The 23,396-nt window shown below is 40.9% G+C and overlaps 1 protein-coding gene and 1 pseudogene across 3 annotated transcripts in view; both read right to left on the bottom strand.

Moving 5' to 3' along the window:
* CDK19 (cyclin dependent kinase 19) overlaps nucleotides 1-23,396 on the bottom strand; it is a 201,312-nt gene that overhangs the window by 88,195 nt on the left and 89,721 nt on the right. For all 3 annotated transcript variants that reach the window (XM_090037950.1, XM_090037941.1, XM_090037957.1), the window contains one exon: nucleotides 11,020-11,130. In XM_090037950.1, the coding sequence (XP_089894076.1) occupies nucleotides 11,020-11,130 (111 nt within the window). The remainder of the gene's footprint in view (nucleotides 1-11,019; nucleotides 11,131-23,396) is intronic.
* On the bottom strand, nucleotides 5,131-6,151 carry LOC149873028 (18S ribosomal RNA; annotated as a pseudogene).

Genomic DNA, 23,396 nt, shown 5'->3' on the forward strand with positions numbered 1-23,396 from the left:
TCACGATGGAATAGGGATTATAACTTCTAATTATATACTATGTGAGACAATATATTCATGTAACTTTTTTTTAGAAAAGTTTTATAAATAGGTCAAAACAGGCCATTGACTATTTTAGGGGCCCAATCTTATGGGGCTCCCAGAGGCTCCTCTATAAATTAGTAAAGATTAAAGAAAACCACTCTACCCAATGGGAATCAGTGCTTAATCTAGAAGACCTCATTAAGGATCTCTGTGATACTTAGTTTCAGTTCTCAAACTGTGGATATATGTCACCAGAGATAACATCCTTGTTAACAGCAGTATATGGAGATGAGAGATAACAGACCTGATTACCCACCCATCAGCCCTATTGTCTCTCTGCAATTGTGTGTCAAGTCCATACTTCTCTCCAAAAGTGCAGTTTCAAGAAATTAAATGAATAGAGGATTGTTGGGTGAAGTAGATCTGGGCAAGGAGGAGTCTAGAGATAAATGCAAGGAGGGAGGGGCAATAAAAACAAAAAGGAAAAATTTTGAGCAGAATATTTCTGAAGCCTTGAGGGATTAGTTTCTGAGTATAGCCTCGCCACTCGTCTGAGATCTACTGAGGGAACGGTATGGTAGAAGAGAAAACCTATCATGGCAGCCGGCTTGCCAGGCCATAAGAGAGATCTTGTTTGGGAATATTTTAATGAAGGTTATTATCAAACAACAAAAATGTGCTTTTTGTAGAAAACAATGATAAAATCAAGGCTTCCTGACTAGTGATTGAAATCAAATGGATTGAAATCAAATCCACCGTGCTTAAGAGATGCAATCCAAAAAACAGAAATGCAAGTGAAACTAGCTTATTTTAGGTAAATCAACTCTATCTTCATCTATATATCTGAAGACGTACAGAAAAGCCAGAAAGAAAAAGACAAAACTAAATAGAAAATGCTATGAAAACTAAATAAATATGTAAGTCATATGATATACGACTTTATCATATATGAGTGCTGAAAAATCTTAATAAGAAAAAGTCATGAGGTTGAGAACTGCTCCAAGAGAATAACATGTACATCGTAGACCTTCCAGAATATGACAGAAAAGCAAAATAAGACAACAGTAAGCCTATATAACTTCTGTTCCATTGAGAAGCCCAATAATTTACCCCAGCTGACAATGAAAACTCATTAAGTTACTATTCTAATGTTTATACATGACTAATCTTTATGACACTGAAATAATGTCCAGGCTGGGTAGTTCCCCACAAATTTGATTCTTCCTATTAAATTCTCTATCTGGCTGCTCCTAAATCTAAGACAAGCCTCCTCCTCATCCAATCCTGGATTAAGGTTTCGAGAAGGAATAGTTATACTGAACATCAGTAATATATAAATAACTAATTGCAATTTTGAGAAAAATGCATTTTTGAGGGGAAAACCTGGATTATAGAACTTCAAATCCTGTTTCTAGCAATCAAAATATTCATACTTACTCTCTTCTCATCTGTATGAAATATATCCAAGAATAACATAAAACAAAACCTAAAGATTTCTTCTTGGTATTTAAATCCAAGTGGCATAATTTTCACAGGTGATATGTAGCTCGTACTGACATCAGAGATTTGTTTGCTGCTCTGAAGATCAGGTCATTTGGCTTTGGTGCCTCAACATGTATTCAGGACCCTAACCTTAGCCAGGCTAGTTTGAAAACTCTGGCCAGTATTGAAGGCATATAAAACCAAATAGAAAGAAAAATGGGTTAAGGTTAGCAGAACTACAATATAAAAGCTCTCCAAAATCTCCAGTTTTGGAGGCAGTATAATGTTCAGTTTCAAAAGCAGCCCTTTGTAGACACAAAATCAATTCAACAACCATTCCATAAATCACTGACAGGACCCAATATCCTCATCAGGACCTCAAACTCAACAACCTGATGGCATGACATAGTACTCCTTCATTAACTTAGATTCACTAAAATAATTCTGCTGTTCATATTTTAACTTTGCAATTTTAAATGAAAGATTTCAACTTTAAAACATCAATGAATTTAAGAATAATCCCCTTGTCAGAGATGAGTAGGAAGGTATTTCTGGTTGCTGTTGCAGCCCAACCCATTAATTCTACAAAACATAAGCAAACATAAATAAATTTCTTGTAATAGAAACATAGAAATTAGGGTTGGAAGGAACCTCAGAAGGTCATCTAGTCCAAACCTCTGCTCAAAGCAGGACCATCCCCAACTACATCATCCGCACCAAGGTTTTGTTTACCCAGGTCTTAAAAACCTCTAGGGATGGAGGTTTCACAGCCTCTCTGGGCAACCTGTTCTAGTGCTTTACTATGCTTCTAGTGAGAAAGATTTGCCTGTAATATCTAACCTCACCTTCCTTTACTGAAATTTGAAACCATTGCTCCTTGTTCTGTTATCTGCCACCACTAAAAACAGTCTAGCTCCATCCTCTTTGGAACCACCCTTGAGGTAGTTGAAGCCTACTATTTAATCCACCCTCAATATTAGATTCATAGATGTTAGGGTCAGAAGGGACCTCAGTAGGTCATTAAGTCCGACCCCTTGCCCAGGGCAGGAATGAGCGCTGGGGTCAAATGACCCCAGCTAGGTGCCTGTCCAGTCTCCACTTGAAAACCCCCCCAAAGTAGGGGAGAGCACCACTGCCCTTGGAAGCCCATTCCAGATTCTGGCAACCCTTACTGTGAAAAAGTTCAACCTAATGTCCAACCTAAATCTGCTTGTCATTTTGTGGCCATTGTTCCTAGTTACTCCAGGGGGTGCCCTAGTAAATAAAGCATCTCCTATAGACTGCTGCCCTCCCCTGATGAATTTATAGGTAGCCACAAAATCACCTCAGCTTTCTCTCGCGAAGGCTGAAGAGATCTAGGTCCCTCAGTCTCTCTTTGTAGGGGCTTGCCTGCAGGCCTATGACCATGTGAGTGGCCCTCCTCTGGGCCCTCTCAAGATTCTCTCCTTCCCTCTTGAAGTGCAGCACCCAAAACTGGATGCAATACTTCAACTGTGGTCTGACCAGTGCCACATAGAGGGGAAGCATCACCTCCCTGGACCTGTTCATCATGCACCTGCTAATGCACGGTAAAGTGCAGTTAGCCTTGCTGATCACTTCGTTACATTGACGACTCATGTTCATCTTGGAGTCAAAGACCCCTTTCCGCTGCTGTGCTGCTGAGAAGGTCATCCCCCAGCCTGTAACTGTGTAGGTGGTTCTTTTTGCCTAGGTGCAGCACTTGTCTTTGTTGAATTGCATCCTATTTCATTCTCCCCATTTTTCAAACCTGTCCAGATCCACCTGGATCCATTCCCTACCCTCTGGTGTGTTAACTTTGCCCCATAATTTGGTATAATCTGTGAACTTGGACAGGGTGCTCTCTACGCCCTCATCCAAGTCACTGATGAAGACACTGAATAACACCAGCCCAAGGACCAAGACTTGCAGGACGCCACTGCCCACATCTTTCCAGGTCAATATCGACCCATCCACCACCACTCTCTGTGTGCAACCCCTAAGCCAGTTTGCCTCCCACCTGACTGTGTGATCATCTACATCATAGCCTGTCAGTTGATTTATGAGAGCAGAATGCAATACCGTATCAAAGGCCTTCTTAAAGTCTAGGTAGATGACATCTACCCCGACTCCTGCATCTAAGCATTTTGTTACCTGGTCATAAAAAGAAACAAGGTCAGTCATAGATTCATAGACATTTGGGCTGGAAGGGACCTCAGAAGATCAGAGTCCAGCCCCCTGCCCCAGGGGCAGGAACTCAGCTGGGATCACAGGATAAACGTCCAATTAACTCTTAAAGGAGTCCATAGTAGGTGCTTGCACCAGCTCTGGCAGCAGTCTGTTCCAGGCTTTGGGGGCTTGGACTGTAAAGAAGTTCTTTCTTATATCCAGCCTGAAACAGTCTTGAAGAAGTTTGTGACCATTTGACCTTGTCATCCCACCGGGTGCTCTGGTGAACAGGCGTTCCCCCAGATCCTGATGTATACCCTTTATATACTTATAGGCAGCCACCAAGTCTCCCCTGAGCCTGGACTTTTCCAGGCTAAAGGGTCCAATAGCTCTCAGCCAGTCATCATAAGGCCTGGTTTTCTGCCCTCTGATCATGCATGTGGCTCTCCTCTGGACTCTCTCAAGCTTCTCCACATCCTTTTTGAATTGTGGAGTCCAAAACTGGATAGGCAGGGGGACACACGAGACTTGGGATACATGAGTCTTTGAACTTTTGCCCCCCCCGCACAAAGCAAGGCGAGGCAAGGGGTGGAGGAACAGGTACCTGGTAACCTGGGCAAGGGAAACGGTTCCGAACTCCAGATGGTTCCAACCCCCCTCCCGGACTCCGCCTCGCCTTCTGCGGACAGAAGAGTGAGGGACAGATGCCAGAGGGGGATGTGGAGCTGCACCCAGCACCCTCCAGCCAGCTCCGCGAGCCCACTAGGAGGGGAGAAGCATCCACCCAGAGGGCAGCACCCAGGACTCACCACCATGGCTACTGCCTTCCCAGTGGGGGGATGGGGGGGCGGGGTTTCTCAGGTCCCAGCTGTTTCCCTGGGGGCTGATGTGGCTGGGCCCACCCCCTGGACAGGCCCTCTCCATCCCATGCCAGCCATCCCAGCCAGCACAGGGGCCCACCCACAGTGGCAGTCAACAGCCACACACCCCAGCACTGCACCCTGGGTCCCTTTCCTGCCCCTGCGCAGCCCAGCTGAGGAGGCTGGGGGAAAACCCAGGAACACGAGCGAGAGGAGCGGACCGGCTGACCGGCATGCCAGGGCGCGCGACCCACAGGAAGGCTGGGGTGACACAGATGTGACAGCGAGGGAGGGCACCACCACACAGCAGGTCAGATGGACCGGTGATGGACTGATGCTGCTGAGATAAAACCCTGGCACCCCCTCCAGGGACCCCACTCCTTGTCTCCCCTTGGGTCCTGACAGGATGGGAGTGGGAGTGCAGGAGGCCACTCATGGGAGTCGGGGGCTGCCCTGGGGCTGCTCAGCACCTGGGCCCCCCGTGGCTGGGGACTGATCCTGAATGCCGAGCAGTCTGACCCAGGGCTGGGCTGCATGAGGCCCAAGCGCAGCTGTTGCACCCGCATACGCAGCCACTGCAGATTGGGATGGGGATGCATGGTGATCCTTCCACAGGTTCACCTACAGAAACCTTGTTACAACTTCTTTTTCCTCTAGTTTGACTGTCTTCTCGGCACTCTGCCAGTGCTATGACCAACCATGAAAGGACCAATTTGAGGACCTCACTAAACCGTCCTATCGGTAGTAGCAACAGGAGGTGTATACAAAGGGCAGGGACTTAATCAACATGAGCTTATGACCCGCACTTACTAGGAATTCCTCATTCATGGGGAATAATTACAATCCCCGATCCACATCACAAACAGGGTTCAATGGGTTACCCACAACTGTCAGCATAGGGCAGACACACGCTGGGTCAGTCAGTGTAGCACACATGCAGCCCCAGACATCTAAGGGCATCACAGACCTGTTATTGCTCCATCTCCAGTAGCTGAATGCTACTTGTCCCTCTAAGAAGTTGGACACTGACCACTCAGGGCTCGCATAACTAGTTAGCATGCCAGAGTCTCATTCATTATTGGAATTAACCAGACAAATCGCCAGATGAATCGCTCCACCAATTAAGAACGTCCATGCACCATCACCCACAGAATCGAGAAAGAGCTATCAATCTGTCAATACTTTTCATGTCTGGGCTGGATGAGGTTTCCCATGTTGAGTCAAATTAAGCTGTAGGCTCCATTCCTGATGGTACCCTTCCATCAATTCCTTTAAGTTTCAGCTTTGCAACCATACTCCCCCATTATCTTAATCATGGCCCCAGCTCCAAAAACTGACAAAAGTAGAACTGGAGTCCTATTCCATAGCTATCAATCTGTCAGTCTGTCTTGCCAGATGAGCCCAGGTTGGTTTTGGTCTGATCCTCAGAGGTCAGCACTCATTGGCATGTATTAGCTCTAGAATTACTACAGTTATCGAAGTAATGGTTGGAGCAACCAAAAGAACCGTAACTGATTTAATGAGACATTCACAGTTTCACTGTACCAGCTGTGTGTACTTAGACATGCATGACTTAATCCTTGAGACAAGCATATGCTACTGGCAGGATCAAGCAGGTAGCCGTGCTCCTTAGGCAAGGGAGAGCGCGGTGTGGGAGCCTCACGGACATGTGCCCACTATCCTAGGACCGCTGACTTTCCCGCCTGCAGCCCCCCACCTCTTGGCAGCCCTGCAGGGCCCCTTCCCCAGGGCGGGGAAGGCGTGGGGACTGCAGCACAGCATCACGGGGAAGGACAGCAAGGAGGGAAGGGCAGGCATTGGGCCTCAGCCTAAGCATCCTCTTCCCACCCGCTTTCCCCAGGATGCCCCCTCAGGCAACATGGTGGGGTGCAAAGGCAGACACCTCAGCAGTATCTGCCCTCACACCAACTACTAGTAAAGATGGTGTCCACAAGACAGGAAGGGCAGAGGGGCAGGGACCCGCACAGGGCTCCCCAGCAAGGACTGCCAGCTCTCACCAGCATCTCTTGGCATGGTCAGACCTCTGGGAGGACTCCCAGGGCAGCTCGTTCTAGCTCAGCAGGGTTTGGCCAAACATCCTCCAGGAAGGTGGAGAGCCTCATCTCCAACGGAGGGGATGATGCAAGTAGGGGAGGTAGCTGCTTCACCTGAACACCAGAGGGGCGACTGCCAGCCCGCTAAGGGCCCTCCCCAACATGACTGCAGTTGCCACATTGATCGGTAAAGAGGGAAAAAAAAAAAAGAAATGTACAGGTTTCCTGCAATTTATGCAGGTTCTTTATATGCTAATTCGCTCTTATGTGATGACCACACTTAGACCCATAAATCATTATATGCGAGGTAAATTCACTCTTATGAGATCAGCAGAGATGCCCTCCCACCCAAATAAGTAAGTCTGTGCGGGGAGAGGAAAGGACCATGGCCCCACTCACCCCAGCCCTGGCTGCAGTGGCCCCGGAAGCAGCCGACAGTAGCTGCCTGCACCAGGGCATGGCACAGCCTAGGAGCAGGTGAGTGGGGCAGGCAGAGCACAGTGTCCTCAGTGGCTGTGGGCAGCAGGTAGCAGCCATTCCCAGGGCCACTGCAGCCAGGGCTGGGGTGAGTGCCGCTCTGTTCCCTCCGCCTTGCTGCCTTTTGCAGCCCCGGGAGTGGCACCCGTCCCTTCCCTAGTCCCAGCCTCACTCCCTCCCTCACCACCGTGGGAACCTATCCCTATTTGTTACATTGCACTCTTACAACAGTCTTAAAGTCTTACTAAAGAAAGTCAGATATAGTGGACATCAGTTATGATTTACAAATTTTAATAAGTGAGATCTTAAATGGCTTAAGATACACTCTGGAAGTTGTGGACAACAGCAGAAAAAAAACAAACATACAAAAAAAATCCCCTTAAGCTAAGACAGAATTGAAAAAAAACACTAAGAAAAATGCAATAGGCCAAAAATGGTTTCTTAATGATAAGGCATCAAGACACGCATTTAAAATAATCTTTATTTAAAAAAATTAAGCAAGGTCAAGCCTGAGTATTACAAAGAAGTGGGAACCTGGCTTAACGAATTGGACTTGTTCTTAGATGTGGCTTACCCAACACAGCGTATTTCATAGGACAGTGCAAACAGATGTGTACTGAAGATAGTCAAGTGGAAGAAAGGACAGCACTCTACCTGTGGCTTTATAATTAACTCAGCTTCAGGTAGAGTAAATAATTGTTTTTATCTAAAGATATTTTTATCAAAAAAGACAAATCTGAATGCAAATTACCTTATAAAGAATAAAAAATAAATAAATTTCAGATGCTAGAAGACAATATGCCCCCAACAGAAGAACAACAGATAGTCTTACTCAGATCATATTATTTGACATACAGATTTATAAAATAAAGGAATGAGTTTATTTTAAAATATATGGAATCCATTTGTGGATTATACTAAGAAATTTAGAATTGAAGTATAGAACCAAGTGTTGGTTGAAAAATTACTACACAGTGGATTTTTTATCTCTGAATTATTCTTCCTCCTTCATATGGACTGTTTTGTTTGCTTTATCTGATATTATCTGAAACATATGTGTGTGTGGGGGTGGGGTAATTAGGACTGGCTGATAATCAGGACAGATAATGTTCCATATATTAATAAAGACTTATTCAAAAATATTTTTAAATTATTGTAACTCTCTTCACCACTGCCTTATGCCAACTTCATAAGCTACTAACAAATTAAAGTTTATATTTACTTGTATCTGCCCACATATAATCAAATCTGATGGTCTGTGATAGTCTGGTATTAAGACACTGAAAAAAAATTAATAGTGTTTTTTCTTGCCCAAAATAAAAGACCATTTAGATCACATGCAATTACCATCCAGTTCCAAAGACTTTAATGGTTGTACTTCCACCCATCATTTTTCTTAATTAATAGGATGAAGTTTTACTGTATTACAAAACAAATGGAAGATGATAGAATCTAGCATTCCCTCCTTATTCATGTCTGGCCAAAATTTTCTAGCATAGGAGCCTGAAGTTAATCCCTTTAATTAAAAGCAAACTGATTTTTGAGCAATGAGCATTCAGTGCTCTCTGAAGCCAGAAAAAGCTGCCCATACTTAGCAACTCTGAAAATCAGAACATAGGTGATATAGGTGCTTATATCTAAATGGAAATAACTATTTTTAGTCATCTGCGTTTGAAAAATGTTGGTTCTGATATACATCTTGCTAGGCAAAGCACATCTATTATCCCACAATTCAAAGATTTTTTTCAGACATATACAACCAACAATTACACATTTTATTTTAGGGAGTTCTGTGAAAGTGGGTCAGTAGGAAGACTGCCAAACACATAGCAAGTTCTCCATCCCAGTGAATTTAAGGGCCCAAGCTGTAGAGCACAGGAAACGCAAAACACAACACAACACAGATGGAATGGCAAGTGGTCGTTATATCTGAAATGTATCACAATACAAGTGTATTTTAAGGAGGGTTTTTTTGAAGGAGGAGGAGAGTGAAGGAACTTTACGTACGTTAATTGGAAGGCTGTTCCATGTGTAGGAGGCAGCGTGGAAAAAGACACAAAGTTGGGAGTGAGCAAAAGAGACAAAAGGGGGAGTGCTAAGAGATATGCTGGAGAGGTGTGGAAAGCACAAGCCAACTGCAGAGGATATAAGGGCGAAGTTAGGGAAGGGCAAAAGTTAGGCAGCTTTGAATACAACTAACTTTACACAAAGAAAGAGGCGGGCATTCTTGTAAAGGCTCAAAAAGTAGGAAGACATGATCAGGTGTGGAGGAAATGGAAATTATTTTGGTGGCAATAATGTCACATGGAAAGGACTGAGGAGATGAGAAAGCAGGAGACCAGATCATATAAAGCTAGGGTAGCAAACATTAAATCTCAAGTAATTGGGACCTTGATTAAATAATAGCCAGACTACAGGGAGTGGTGAGAGCAGTACAACACAGTGATTCTTCATCTGAAGCTATTAGTGACATTTTTTAAATAACAATGTGAACACTACATGCCCAAAACACTCAAATGGCAAAGACTTGTGAACAGGGTTCTTGAAGATGACACAGTGCAGCAGTACAATCTGGTTTTGCCTAAAAGCAGGTAAATTCAACTGATGCATAGAACGAATTAAATTCTATGCATGTAAAATTATATTACATGAAATGGGAATAAAACATGCTCAGTTATCAGTTAAGAGGAATAACTATGTTCTTTGTGTAATTTAACTTTGATCAAGAAAACTTGAAAAGTGAATGGGTGCAAATCTGTCACTATAGCAGAAGCTCAACTAATTATATCTGGTATATATAGCAGAATGAAACCTTTGATTTTATTCTGAGAGAAGTAGTTTCTTTTTCCTTGTACATGGTCTGTTTACTTTTCCCAGCAACAGATTTATGATAGTATCTTGTGTAAGTAGATCTCTTCATTTAACATAATTAGAATTCATTCAATAATCTGTCAATCATATTAAACTTGTCATTAGTAATGTTAGCTTTCCAATTTGAAAAACCCTAATAAAATACTACTGGGATTGATATTGGCTATATCAGAAATCATAAGAATGATTTCAGAGAAACTTTGCATTACAGATTACTCAGAGCCACCATTTAGTCTCTTTAGGCTTTGAACCCAAACCCCAGATACAAGTATTTTTTTGACATATGGGGAGCTTGATAATCTGTACCCAAATCAAAATCAGAGTGCAGTGCACCCCCAGCCCCAGCGCAGACTCCATGGGGCCCCCAGTCAGGTACCCCCCATCAAAATTGGCTCCTAGAGCTCATGCCCTGCTCACACTCCCTAGATATGCTAGCAGCACCCAGCAAAAGCCCACATCACAACACCAATAGCTAAAGCACAGGGAACCCAAACCACATAAGGTAATGTTGCTGTTGTGGCTCCCAGGTGGTCCATGCAATATTCCCATCCACCCACTGTGACCAGAAAGCTGCAACTTACAATCAGCACTGAGTCAGAGGAAGACTGAGGAAATCATGCTGGCTCACTCATAGCCACTCCCCACCTTGACACCCCAAAGAGGAACCAGGGCCCTCCTCCTTGCACTGGCAGAAAGGATCAAGCTGGGGTGCAACTCTACCTTCCAGCCCCAGATCCACCCCTGAACACTATGTCTCTGTGAAGGTAGTTACACTCTTTCTGCCATGCTGTTTTACATTTTGCAACACAGAGGCCAAAAAAATGTTTTGGTTTGGATTTTTTTTCTATTTTATGATGTCACAATTTAGAATCCCCTTTTTTATTCAATTTCAGTCTAACAGGACAACTGTCTTGTTTTCAAATCTAATCACCCAGTTTTGAGGTGCACATGACATTGTAGATGGATTTTAGATGGAAGACCACAATTGGACTAATAATGGAACCTCAGTTACAATTTTAGAGAATGACAAAACTCAAACACATCTGTCACACATGAATGCCAAAAGTGTCAAAATCTGCACTTACCCACAAATCATGTTCGGCATAATCAAACAGCAGCCAAACCTTTCTGTCGCTGTGAGAAAGGAAAACCTTCTGTAACGCAATGACATTAGGGTGCTTCAATTCTCGTAAAAGCTGCAAGTGAAGAGAAAAAAAATCAGTGTTTCTGCAGCTAGATAAGACACCATTTATATTAATGTAATTTGTAGCAAAATGTACCAAATGAGCAAGACCAGTATATTACCATAGTTAGATAAAGACATAAGTATGGCTGGTTAAACCCATGCTGATTCTTGCAATAAAGTCATCTGGCACTGTAGAAAAAACAAATTACTGAAGTGATTCAATACATTATTGCTCATAACTCCAAAAAGAGCCAGCCATTTTGCCTCAGTTGCAGTCTTAATCTTTGCCTGGTTAAGATGCACAGCGATATACCGCTTAAAGGCCAAAAAAATCTGGGCATCACTAGATATTCCGTTCCTTCTTCCACTGAGGGAAAGGTATAAAGTGCAGGACCAGGTATTCCCTCCAGATTATCATCCTTGCCTACCCCAATAAAAGGGAATGTATAGACCAACAAATTCCAGGAAGTATGTTACATGATGCCTCATGGGCTAAGTTACAGTCAAAAAGCTTGAGGCTGAATCAATTCAATCTTCACATGCCAGTCTAAATTGCATAGATTAAACTGATAAGCAAGTGATTAAGTATTCACTTCTGATTCCAAAAATGCAACCACATACCTACAGCGGCTCAGGCCAGAAGCTGGGGTGGGGTGGGGTGGGGTGGAGTGGGGAAGAGGTGGGGGTGCTAGTGCACTCCTCTCCACTCTGCTGGAACAGACAGCTTGGGCACAGGCTAGCCCACCCACACTGTGAGGGGAGGTTTGCGGGGGAGGTGCAAAGCAACTTGTGATGGTGGGGGACTGTGAGTTGACTTGAATCTGGAGGGGACCTGGGACAGAAGTTCAATAAACCGATTTAAGCTTAACTGATTTAAGTTTAGTTCAAGCACCTCGCTGCCATTTTTAAGCGCGGAGATGCTGATAAATGAAATGCAGGACGCTGCTAGAGTGTGGTAATTACCACGCTCCAGCAGACTCGACTGAGTCTGCTCGGACACGCTGGAATTCCAGTGCATCAGAGCAGCCTCCGTGCTCATGTATAGGTACCCATATGGTTTCTCTCCTGTTATGCTACTTTTATTAGTAAACATTCATATTATTACCAACAAAAGACCATTATTAACATCACAATAACCAACCAAAAATACCACAATTAATGTTACTCATTCAACATTTGCTTGGTGCTCTTGTGCCTTATGGTTCAGTCTTTACTTTCGTTTTCACCTGCAGTTTTTTTTTTCCCCATACAGGAACCTTGACTCATTTAGGTAGGTTTTTATATGGGATGACAAAAGACACATTCTTGACACAAAAGTCACCTCTTAACTCTGCTCCAAGTCCCTGTTTCAGTACAAAAGGTGCTAGAAACATTCGAAGGAAAAAGGCAATTGAATATTTTTAAGCAAGGACACAGGAACACTTTTCCTCTTTTCTCAGAAGCAGGTGAGCTGTTTAATTGAAAATGAAAACAACAAGATCAATAACAATATTAAAAGCAGACACCCTGCACACAAAACTTTAGCCCAAACAATTTAAGTCCGACAAAATTTTAAGATCTTATATTCACTTGCTTATCATAGGAAATGTCAGGCTATCAGCCCACTTGTAATGATAATACCAACAGTTCAGAAAGCATCTGACAAAGAAAGCTCCCACCTACAATATTTATGCTTTTCTGAATCAATCAGTCAATCTCCAAGGTGCCACCCTGCCTTGCTTTCTGCCTAACTTCAGGCTAACAAGGCTAACTAAATCTCCATACCCAAAGGTTCGAAAGTCAGTTTTGAATTCCAGGTCTTTGTCACTGCACAAGTACAGGTAAGAGACAGAATCACAGCATTACAGAAAGTTGGGGTTGGAAGGGATTTTACGAGGTCATCTAGTCTAACCCATGCTCAAAGTAGGACCATTCCCAACTAGACCATCCCAGCCAAAGCTTTGCCTAGTCAGGTGTTGAAAACCTCCAAGGATGGAGCTTCCACCACCCCTCTCGGTAACCTGTTCCAGCATTTTACTACCCTCCTACTGAGAAAATTCTTCCTAATATTTAACCTAAACTTCCTTTGCTGCTACTTGAGACTGTTGCTCCCTGCTCTGTCATCTGCCACCACGGAGAACAGTCTAGCTCCATCCTCTTTCGAACCCCACCAACCTTCAGGTAGTTAAAGGCTGCTATTAATTTCCCCTTCAGCCTGAGCTTTCTAAATTAAGAAATCTAAGATTCAGGTTGGTGGACACAGGACAGATGCGGCCCAGCAAAGGGTCAATCTGGCACAGGGGACTGATGGCACAAGCTGCACCCAACTACCCATCCCTTCTGCAGCACTCCCCTTAGCTGCAGAGCCTGCTGCTCTGCGGCATCTGCTCTTAACCTCACTGCAAAGGGGTTGAGGACAGAGATAAGGGTAAAACACAGGCAACAGGTTCCTCTAGGGAGTGAAGACGTGTGGCCTGCAGTAGGGTTGGCTGTGCCAACAAAAGGTTGCTGACCCCAATCTACTAGGTACTAAATGTCATTGTGAAGAGTATAGGGATGAGGAGGGATAGCAGGAACAGAGAGGTTACCATGAGAAAGCAACTAGAGAAAACGTCTTTAGAATGAAAGTCTTCAGGGAAAGGACTCGCTCTTACCAATCTTTGATAAGATCAGAACTGGGGCCTTCAGGAACTACCATAATATAAATATATATTTTAAATTATAATAAACAAGAGCAAAAGAAGGAATAGTTTTAAAAACAAGAGTGAATCTTCACATTTTTGCAATTAACAAGAGAGAAACAAATGAACAAATTAGAGCAAACTAAAAGGGAACAGGGACTTTCCATTTGTCATTTTTTTACACTAGCTGTCAACATGCACGCTCTTATCCCATGGTAAGTAGATGCTAAACAATGGCAGCTTAGCCCTCTTTTATTGATGGAAAAATTATGGCTTAGCTTTTGCTTACTGAGGCAAAAGACTGCAAACAGGCAGTTATCTCTGAGCAGTTGATGCACAATAAGCCTTTGTCCCATTTTTACTCATTAATGTGGTCATCTGTCCATTCTCTTAGAGTCAAAATTCCACCCGACCCTGGATGGTAATTTTTCTTGGTGGGCATCAGTAAACTGACATTGGCCACCTTTTATTCAGTGGGTTATTCCAAATCCTTGTTCTCTGATTGAAAGAGAAGCTTAAACTCTCCCCATCAGGCAATAATAGTCTTGATCTCTGCAATGGTGAGAGCACCAATAATTAAACTGTATATTAGAGCAACTCCAAATAAATGGCAGGCTGAGAGCGCTAGCTAATACAACCAAGGCTTTATTCTGATTAATGCTTCCAATTCTTCACAAAGATTAGAAGCCAGTGTTGTCAAAATTCCACTCCTATGACTCATCAACTTTCTCAAAGGAAATGAATAAGTTTCTCATGGAAGGGACTTTTCTATTTACCTATAAATCAACATGAACACCTGTAGCACAACAATAAAACTCCTGCTGCTTTTAAGCAACAACTAATAATACTTGATCAAGAAACAAAATAAGTTTCCAGGCACATCTAAGAGAAAAAAAACTTCCATTTTTTCCAATAGAAAAGACTTGAGGTATTGCCATTATGGAAAATGTTTTAAAAGAATAGAATTAATCATAACTGCTTATTCTACAGCTTACAAACAATAAGCAGGTTTGGCCTCCTGGATGGCTCTCAAAACAAGGGCTTTTGTAACCTGTAAATCTATGGAATACAACAGCTGCTGAAATCTTTTACTGTTGCCTATGAATTCAACCTCTTCAACACAATTCTGCAGTGCATAAATTTGAAGAAATTATGTTTTACCAGATCTTCTTCCTCTTTTGGAGGATAAGGACTTTACCTCATCTTATTACAAGATACTTTCTATTGAGCTGAAACAATTTCTCAGCGTCTCAAACATTTTTCTCTTACAAAATAATATGACTTTGTAATGCTGTCTGCTTATTATTGTTAATATTATTATTAACTTAAAATTAAATAAAATTCCTACAAGTAAATACTAAAATTCCTACTGAAATTTTACAAAATTGGATGACACATTTTAAGTTATATACAGGACATTTTCTTGTGTACAACATGCACCATTCTCTCCAAAAATAAGCCCCGCAAAACTGGAGTGTATGGAGTAAGCAGGGAATGTGTTTTCTTCACTAGAATAGAAGGATATCTGAAGACCCTGTGCATGCAGTTGCAAGCTGCTGCTTGTTTGGCTCAGCAAGCTGAAGGGGTGGAGGAGGCTTGTGTTAAGACATCCCTGTTGGCTGAGCACCATAGCTTATGCCCGAACAGTAAGTGAACTGCTGGTAGTATCTTGATAAGAAGCTTTTGATGGGGAACAACACTTCATTTGTAAGAACTTACATAAACTATTTATAGTAAAGAACTAACAGTTTTGCTGTTGCCCTTACAATGGTCTGCAGCCTAACCTTTCAACACAGAGTAAGTCCTCCTGGGATCATTGAGTGTCCAGGAAGTGTGGCGCCCCGGGAGACAACCTAGGTGAGGCAGCAGGAACTTCCTGCCCTCCATCGCCCAAAAAAGGCTATAGTCTAATTATACAAAGGGAAAGAATGGACCCAGCCAAGGATAACAGATAGGAAGATATAAGAAAACCAAGCATCTGAAGTCATTTTAAACATGTTTTGTTTTTTTTAATCTTCATGTATTTTTTCATTAGGCCTCTCCATTTGCCCAATCAGGCTGTTCTGCCCCTTGATCCTACTTTCAAGTATACTATATCCTCTTTTATCCTGGACCTGACACATGGATTTTGGGATTAGACACTTAATCACTCAGTCAGTACTACTCAGTGTCTAAACATGAAGAGAGGGCCTGTAAGGACAGAGTTTCTCAACTGGTGAGAAGTGTCCCACTGGTGGGATGCAAAAGACGTCTAGGTGGGACCCGAAGTTTCGAAAATAATTACAGTAATACCTCAGTGAAGCCTTGGCAAAGCTCATTTATAATGAAGTCTACCAGCAATGAGCTCCCTGCAGGCTGGCAGAGGTCCAGCCTGCAGGGAGCTGAAAGGAAGCAGAAGGAAGGCTGTGAGACAGGGGCACCATATGCATGTACACTACTACAGCACATACACATGGACCCACGCAGCTTCAGGGCAGCTCCGACAGGTAAGGGGGGCGGGGAAAGAGGGGGATTAAGGTCCATGTAGGGAGGGAGCTGGGCAGGGCTGGGGCAAAAGGGTGAAAACCACTGCTGTACAAAAAAGTGTCCAGTCCAGTCCGGGACTCTATTACAGCTCCCTCTGCTTCTCTCCCCAAAGGGAAGAGGTGGCATCTGATTACTGGGCCTCTTGGAAGAAGTAGTCTTCACAACTCATTCCTGTTCAGAGGATCTGACAAATACTTCTCAAATGTCTTTTTTTTCCTCTGCTATTGCAATGGGGATGAATGTTAGTTAAAACTATTTGTGTTGTTTGATATTATTAAACTATAATTCCCCAAACTAATCTAACATTCCAGAAGGAACACAGTGGGAAGAATAGATGGCGCAAAAAAATTGTTAGCATGTTTCAGGGCATTCTACCTACAGAATACATTTTTGGCATCCTGGCCAAAATCAAAGTCAGGCAGTTACATTCTTAACACCCACACTTCTTAATTATGCCAATTAAGATTTCACACTATTACAAGCCTTATTAGGGCAACAAGTACCAACATATGTGCAGGTTTGGGAGGGGGGGCACTGGAGGGTGTGGGAGGAATCTCCCCTGAAGGTGAGGTAGGGTGGCAGGGTGGGAGGGCAGAGTGGAGTGATGCGAACAAGTTTCTCATATCTAGATGTGAGCAAGCGTCAGGTGGAAGGCACAGTTGAAACTGGCAGAAGGGTGTGCTTGTGCAGGTCTTTGGGCAGGCAGGCAGGCAGGCAGTGGTTGAGGGGAGGAGAGGAGTAGAGTTTTCAGATTTTAGGGTGTTGTTTGGGGAATCTTATCCATGAGTTTATTGTAAACTATTCTGTACTTTTTGGATTGCGAGGGATATAAACCTAAAAAATAAAATATACAACAACATGTAGATAACTAAGATACCAACACTAAATTAATTTAGAGATGCAAGATACATGAAACTGAAGGTTAACTACAAAATGTAGAAAAATGTAAAGGCTGCTTTTGCGATAGACTCCAATGAAGTTCCAGTAAGGTACGCTAGTATTCAAGTCACGATCCTAAGTTGGATAGTAATGCTCTGTATCAGATGATACATAACTAAAATGGCTAAATGACAGCATTATTATTGTGATGCTGTACACCATATGCTACAGTATCCAGGGATCTTATTTTTTATTAAGGATCTTATTATTGTTGCATTTAAAAATAAAAAAGATCCTTTAAGTATGTGGGGAGCTGCAGAATATTAACACCATTATGTTCGCAAATACTTAAACATGGTTCACAAGGTAAACCCAGAGATTTCAAACAGGAATAAATAACATCAAAAACATTTTGACCTGTTGCACTCTAAGTTCTTTGCAACAGAAGAATGGTCCTACTCTTTTTCCACAGTCTAAAATAAAATAAGTCTGAATAAAAGCTAAGAGATGGTATTTTCTGAGGGGTGCCTTGAGTCCATAAAAAGGTTAAGAACTGCTGCTGCATGTACATCACAGACCTTCTGAACACCAGTTACAACAGAGACATATCTACCCTCACATTTCAACACCAAAACCTAATACTTGAGCTAAACAAGTACTATTATAATCTTCAATTATATCATGTCTTAGAGTGTATTAAAAAAACAGGAATGCTAATCAAGCCACAGAAACAAATTTTATGCAATAGATACCATGCCAAACTGACATTATAAAGATACATGCACAAGCTGATAAAATATTCGCACAGGACTTTGGACATATGCCCCTTACCAAAATGTATACAATTGCATCTCAACACTAATAGACAATTATACAACAAGTTTTCTATACAACCAAGGTGACAAAGAGAACATTAGACATAACTTACTTAAATCAACTTTTTTTTTTATCTGTTTGTTACCACAAACCAACAGATGGGGCTCACACATTAAACTGTGTAGCCAGTAACTCTTCATGCCATGACAACAAAATGGTGGGGTAAAAAAAATAAATAAATAATAATCTGTGAATACATGCTCAGCAGATAAATCTTAAAACAGGGCATACTTGAGGCCCCAAAGGCTTAGGGTACTACATTAAAGCAGACATTAATAAGACTTTTAAAAAAGAAATGGGACTGGTGGGTGATGTATGAATAATGACACACACACACAACTGCTCTACTTAATCACAAGGTAAAACATTTATTGAACATTATTAGAAATGTTGTGGGTTACTGTTAAGGGTACAGCTATGGAAAATACTGCTCTATACTAGATGCTTGTCAATAACAGGCAATACAGTAACAGAACAGTTCCATATAGCATAAAAATAGGAATACACGACATCAGTAATACACTTCAGTTAACGTAGATCATAAAATGAGACAGCAATAAGTAAACATTCTGGAATTACAGATGAAAAGGCAAGTACTTGGCTATTGTGACTTTCCTATGGCAGATTTTTTTTTTTTTTTTAAGATGAGACATATTTTAATGTATGTAAATATATTATAATTACAGATTTAGATTAAACAGTGCATGTATGAAAAGCACCCTAATCCAAAGAAAAAGACTAGGAAGAACTGACTTATCTGGTCTGACTTCTTACAATGATTTTATGTTCAAAATAAAAAGTTGTTTTGGCCTTAAATTGGTTTTAATCCTGTTTCCTATGCTGAATAAAACGCACACATCTGCCCCTAACACTGAAAAGTGTATTAAGATGGAATAGCATGAATGCTCTCTGAAAGAAAAAAAAAAAAATGGGTAGATTGTATTTTTAAATTAGTGCATTAGCTGCCGGTCAGAATCTGTGTGGTCACAACAGCAGCTGCCAGGAAGCTCCTGCCAAATTACATAAATTCATTTTTACACGTTACAAAATATGCCAGCTTTCAAAAGTTGTTCTGCTCTGAAAGCTGAATTAAATAGACCAACATTCCAAAAGAATTTGAAAAGTTGCCAAGTGAAACTAACTAGTAATTTTTATAAACTCAATTAAATTGTAAATGCAGTTTAAATGCTATATGTTTATTTAAAAGCTCAGTAGCCAGATGAATGCAAATGATCAAATTAGCAGCTTTCTCTCACGTTCACTTAGCTGCAGTAGGTTTCCGAACACATGCTGTAACTGCTATTCTTTTAAAAGTAAATATCCACAATATCCACTTTTAATGAGTAGATTATAATCTAACACACAATGTTCTTTTGAGACAAAAGGTCATGAAACCAATTGCCCAGTGAATGGAACAAGTTATAATTCAAAAGTACTCTGTTTAAATTTTTTTTTCTTTAAGGCTCTGTAGGAACATGAGTCAGCCCACATTAACCCAACGATGGGAATCAGATCAAATCACAGATTTGCTTTGTCCTAAAGCTATAAATTCAAAATTAGATATTAAGTTTTTACATATTTGATTATTGGTATTAAAACAGTCCTCTGGTCACTTAAATCAGACACCAAAAATGTTATTTATTAGATTACAGCAGCACAACCCATCATAATCTCCCCATTCCTTGTGACAGCGGGCATATAGGAAATACTCAAGGCTTTGGTCTTTCAGAAGTATTACCCGAGTTCTGTAGAATGTTCTGTGCTCTACATTCCAACAGATGAACAGAGATTCTCATTAGATTATGTCATTTAATATTTTTCATTTCTAAATTCATGCCTTTTAGTCGTTTGAATGGAATGACGTTAGCTATTACTCACAGACCCATTTAAAATGCTGTTGCAATGCCATCAGCACACAGAAGTACAAACATCAGACCTTTTCTAATAAATATTTATACACTGGTTAAATAATGAAATTCATACAGTAAGTTTTTAAACTGAACAAGCCCCATGTTGTACATTTATTTGGTCATTAAATTCTGATTGTAAATAAGGCAAAAATCATACTACAAAGAAATGGCACTTGTCAAAATACAGTACTCAAGAAAAAATGCTTTGTTAGGTTTGTATTCAGGATTATTAGTTCTAACACCATGATTTAAGTAAGATTTAATCAGAAACCATAAAAAGCAAGACAAAAAACAGTAAATACCTTTTCCCTTTTGGTTCATTTTCAGCAATTCAAAAAGTTAACTTCTTACCATTCGTGATGCACTTGATTTGCTTTCCATTCAAATAGATTAGAAATAAATGTTTGTTTAATGATTTTAAAGTATCGGGTACTGATGTACTGTTATACATCCACAGCTAGTGTTATAGTTATTTGTCACAAGAATGAAATGGGACAACGTAGAGTATCTTTATTTTATTGTAAATTCCCAGGTTTTCAATATGTAGCACAGAAAGCAATTTTTTAGTTTTAATTATAATGGAAAATAAGAACTAAGATAGTAGTTAAAAACTACTGCTAGGTAGTATGTACTATTTAATGCACCTGTAACTTGATTTTGAGGTGCACTGTTTTACTAAGGAATCAATAGCTATATAAAATATCTTCACAATCCTGGGTTCTTTTATAATTATTGCTGCACTCAGACAATCACAGAAAAGAACCCCATTGTAATAGGTGCTATACAAACACAGAAGAGACCCTCCACAAAAGAGCTCACAATCTAAATATAACATGAAATAACAGTTGAATACAGATAGATTGGAGGTTTGCGGGATTTTAAAAAAAAGAACAGTGAGAATTTGGACACACGTTATTCTTGTAGTATTATACACATCCTTATAGTGCTATAAAAAGCAAGTGTGCACATGGTCAGGCTACTGTAGCACTACAAAGATGATGCTCCATTAAAAAAATAACTTGCCCTTGTTAAGTGTTAACACTTAGCAGCTGCAGGACAGAAAACCAGATGTTCCTGCAACTGAGACAGAAAAGTCTGGAGAAAAAAACTTGATATACTCAGTGAAAAAAGTCTACCACAAAATCGTCCATGATTAAGGCAGAACTTGAATATGAGGACCCAGAGAAAAGTCAGGTTTACAGGCTTAAATGACAGGCTAGAGTATTAGGTCATCCACAGCAAACAAGAAAAGTGGAAGGGTAGGAGGGGAAAGTTAAGAGTTCTATTTTAGCAAACCTGGCGAGTAAATATCAGAAAGCCAAGCCAAAATTTTAGCTTAAGCAAAAGCAGGTAAGTCTGAGAACCATTTGCAAAGAACAGGATTTTTGTTTACTAATGAGCTTATCCAGAGTACAGGCAGAGAAAAGAAGGCAAATAAGGACACAGCCCCATAGAAATAGATGGATGAGATGATAATATCTGCCAACAGACAGTGAAGGAGCAATCAGAATCCAAAAAAGAATGAGAAGACCAAGTCACACAAGTCAAGCAAGGAAGATTTTAAGACGAGCATAGTCAACTGTATCAAAAGCAGCTGAAAGATCTCAAGGAGAATAAGTATGAAATACTAGTCTGAGATTATTGGAGCCTGACAAGAATGAAGCAGCTAAAGCCAATGAAGCTGAAGCACAAGAAAGAAATCTAGAAAGATTCATATTAGTATATATTTTGAAGATACTTCTCATATGCTATGCATAACCTCATGGGTATTCTATCCAATAAAGACTGTGCAAACATTAATTATACATCTCATCAACACTATCTTAGAAGCAAGATTTCTATATCATTTCATAAGTATCCACTCTGCGATACTATCTCCTGGTCTCAATAACCATTTCTATCTGTGAAAACAAACATATAGCTTATCTCATGTTAAAACACAATGGCTTTGCTCTTTGTCTTTGTAACAATCATTTTCCAAGGCAAAAAAACCTTTTTAATTTTCTTTCCCTAAAACTTTTAAAACTAACTGGAAATTCTCTGAGAAAGAGGAAAGGTAAAGTTCAAACAGAAGTAAATATAACTTAACCAAAAGTTTCTGTATGCCACTGGGCTCAACTGATATTAGCATGTCTTGACTCTATTAAGGAACACACATACAATTCTTCAACAACTGGACTTGCTAACGAGTTACAATTTCATACAGCTTGGACCAAATTTAGCCCACATGTCAGCCCATTAGCTCAGTCTGAGAGATCTTGCTGTCTGATCTTGCCAAGAGCCACATTCAAATAGCCAAATGTTAAAAAGGGAAACGCTGTACATAAAATGTAAAGTAAAATTAAAACAAATTTTAGATCAAGTTCAAAATAACCCAGCTATGGCTTTAAGACCTCTGATCATCCAGAGAAACTCCTGGCATTTCTACTAATATGCTGAAAAGCCACATCCTAATGTTAGAAATATTATTAAAAATGCATTATCAATAGCAGATTTAGGAAAAAAAAAAAAAAGAACACAGCTGCTACCCATCCTTGTCTCCTTAATGGGAGAGGGAAGGGGGGGGTTGGAAATTGAAGGGAAAAACCACCAAAAGCCCTTTGTACTAAAGGTATCACTCCCTCTCTGTCCTGCAAATTTACTATCTCTTTGTCACACTAAATCACACTTTCTTTCATGACCCCACATTCCTAAGGCTAAGATAAGAGCAAATGCCATTTTTTGCCTTCAGGATGAACCTTGAGTAACCTTGAGTCCCATCCACGCACGCGTGATAACCTAATGCATATTAAGCCTACCCGCCCCGCATACTTAAGTAGTTAATTGTAATGCACATGGGACGTATGAAGCGACATGTTTACATATATGTTTGTATGAACCGGAAATGAGTTGTAAAAATTCCTCCTTCTGCACACGTGGTCAGGAGAGAGGGGATAAAAGCCTGCTAATGATTATGCTCGGGGGCAGAGGGATTTGATCTTTTGTCTTCTCCCTCTGACCCTATTTGCAAATATATACCTTTTGTATTGCTAATAAAGTGTGTCTGAAGCTGAAAGTTTTTTTCCACCTCCCGAGAAACGAACCATGATTTTTTTAATTCAACACTAACAAAATGCAGTGAACAAAACTGTCTTTGTCATGTAGCTTTCCTGGCAGTTTCAGCCCTTTTCTTTACCCTCCTTCTGCTAGCTTATTTACCAGCAGGTACCTCCTGCCAAGTTAATGACACACAAAAATTTGGTCATAGCCCAGCTCCAAAGTAACTATTTGTCAGTTCATCCCTACAAATCTGACTCCCAGAATGAGCATTTCAGTCACTTCAGACATCTTGACATCAGCCTCCCCTCTTGCATCACAATCTGTTAAATCTTCTTAAAGGTATGGACAAATAAACTAAACAGCTGAGATTTAAACAGGACAGGGAC

Source organism: Crocodylus siamensis, chromosome 1, assembly GCF_052110815.1.
Source record: "Crocodylus siamensis isolate JL-2025a chromosome 1, ASM5211081v1, whole genome shotgun sequence".
In the NCBI taxonomy this organism is placed as follows: Eukaryota; Metazoa; Chordata; order Crocodylia; family Crocodylidae; genus Crocodylus; species Crocodylus siamensis.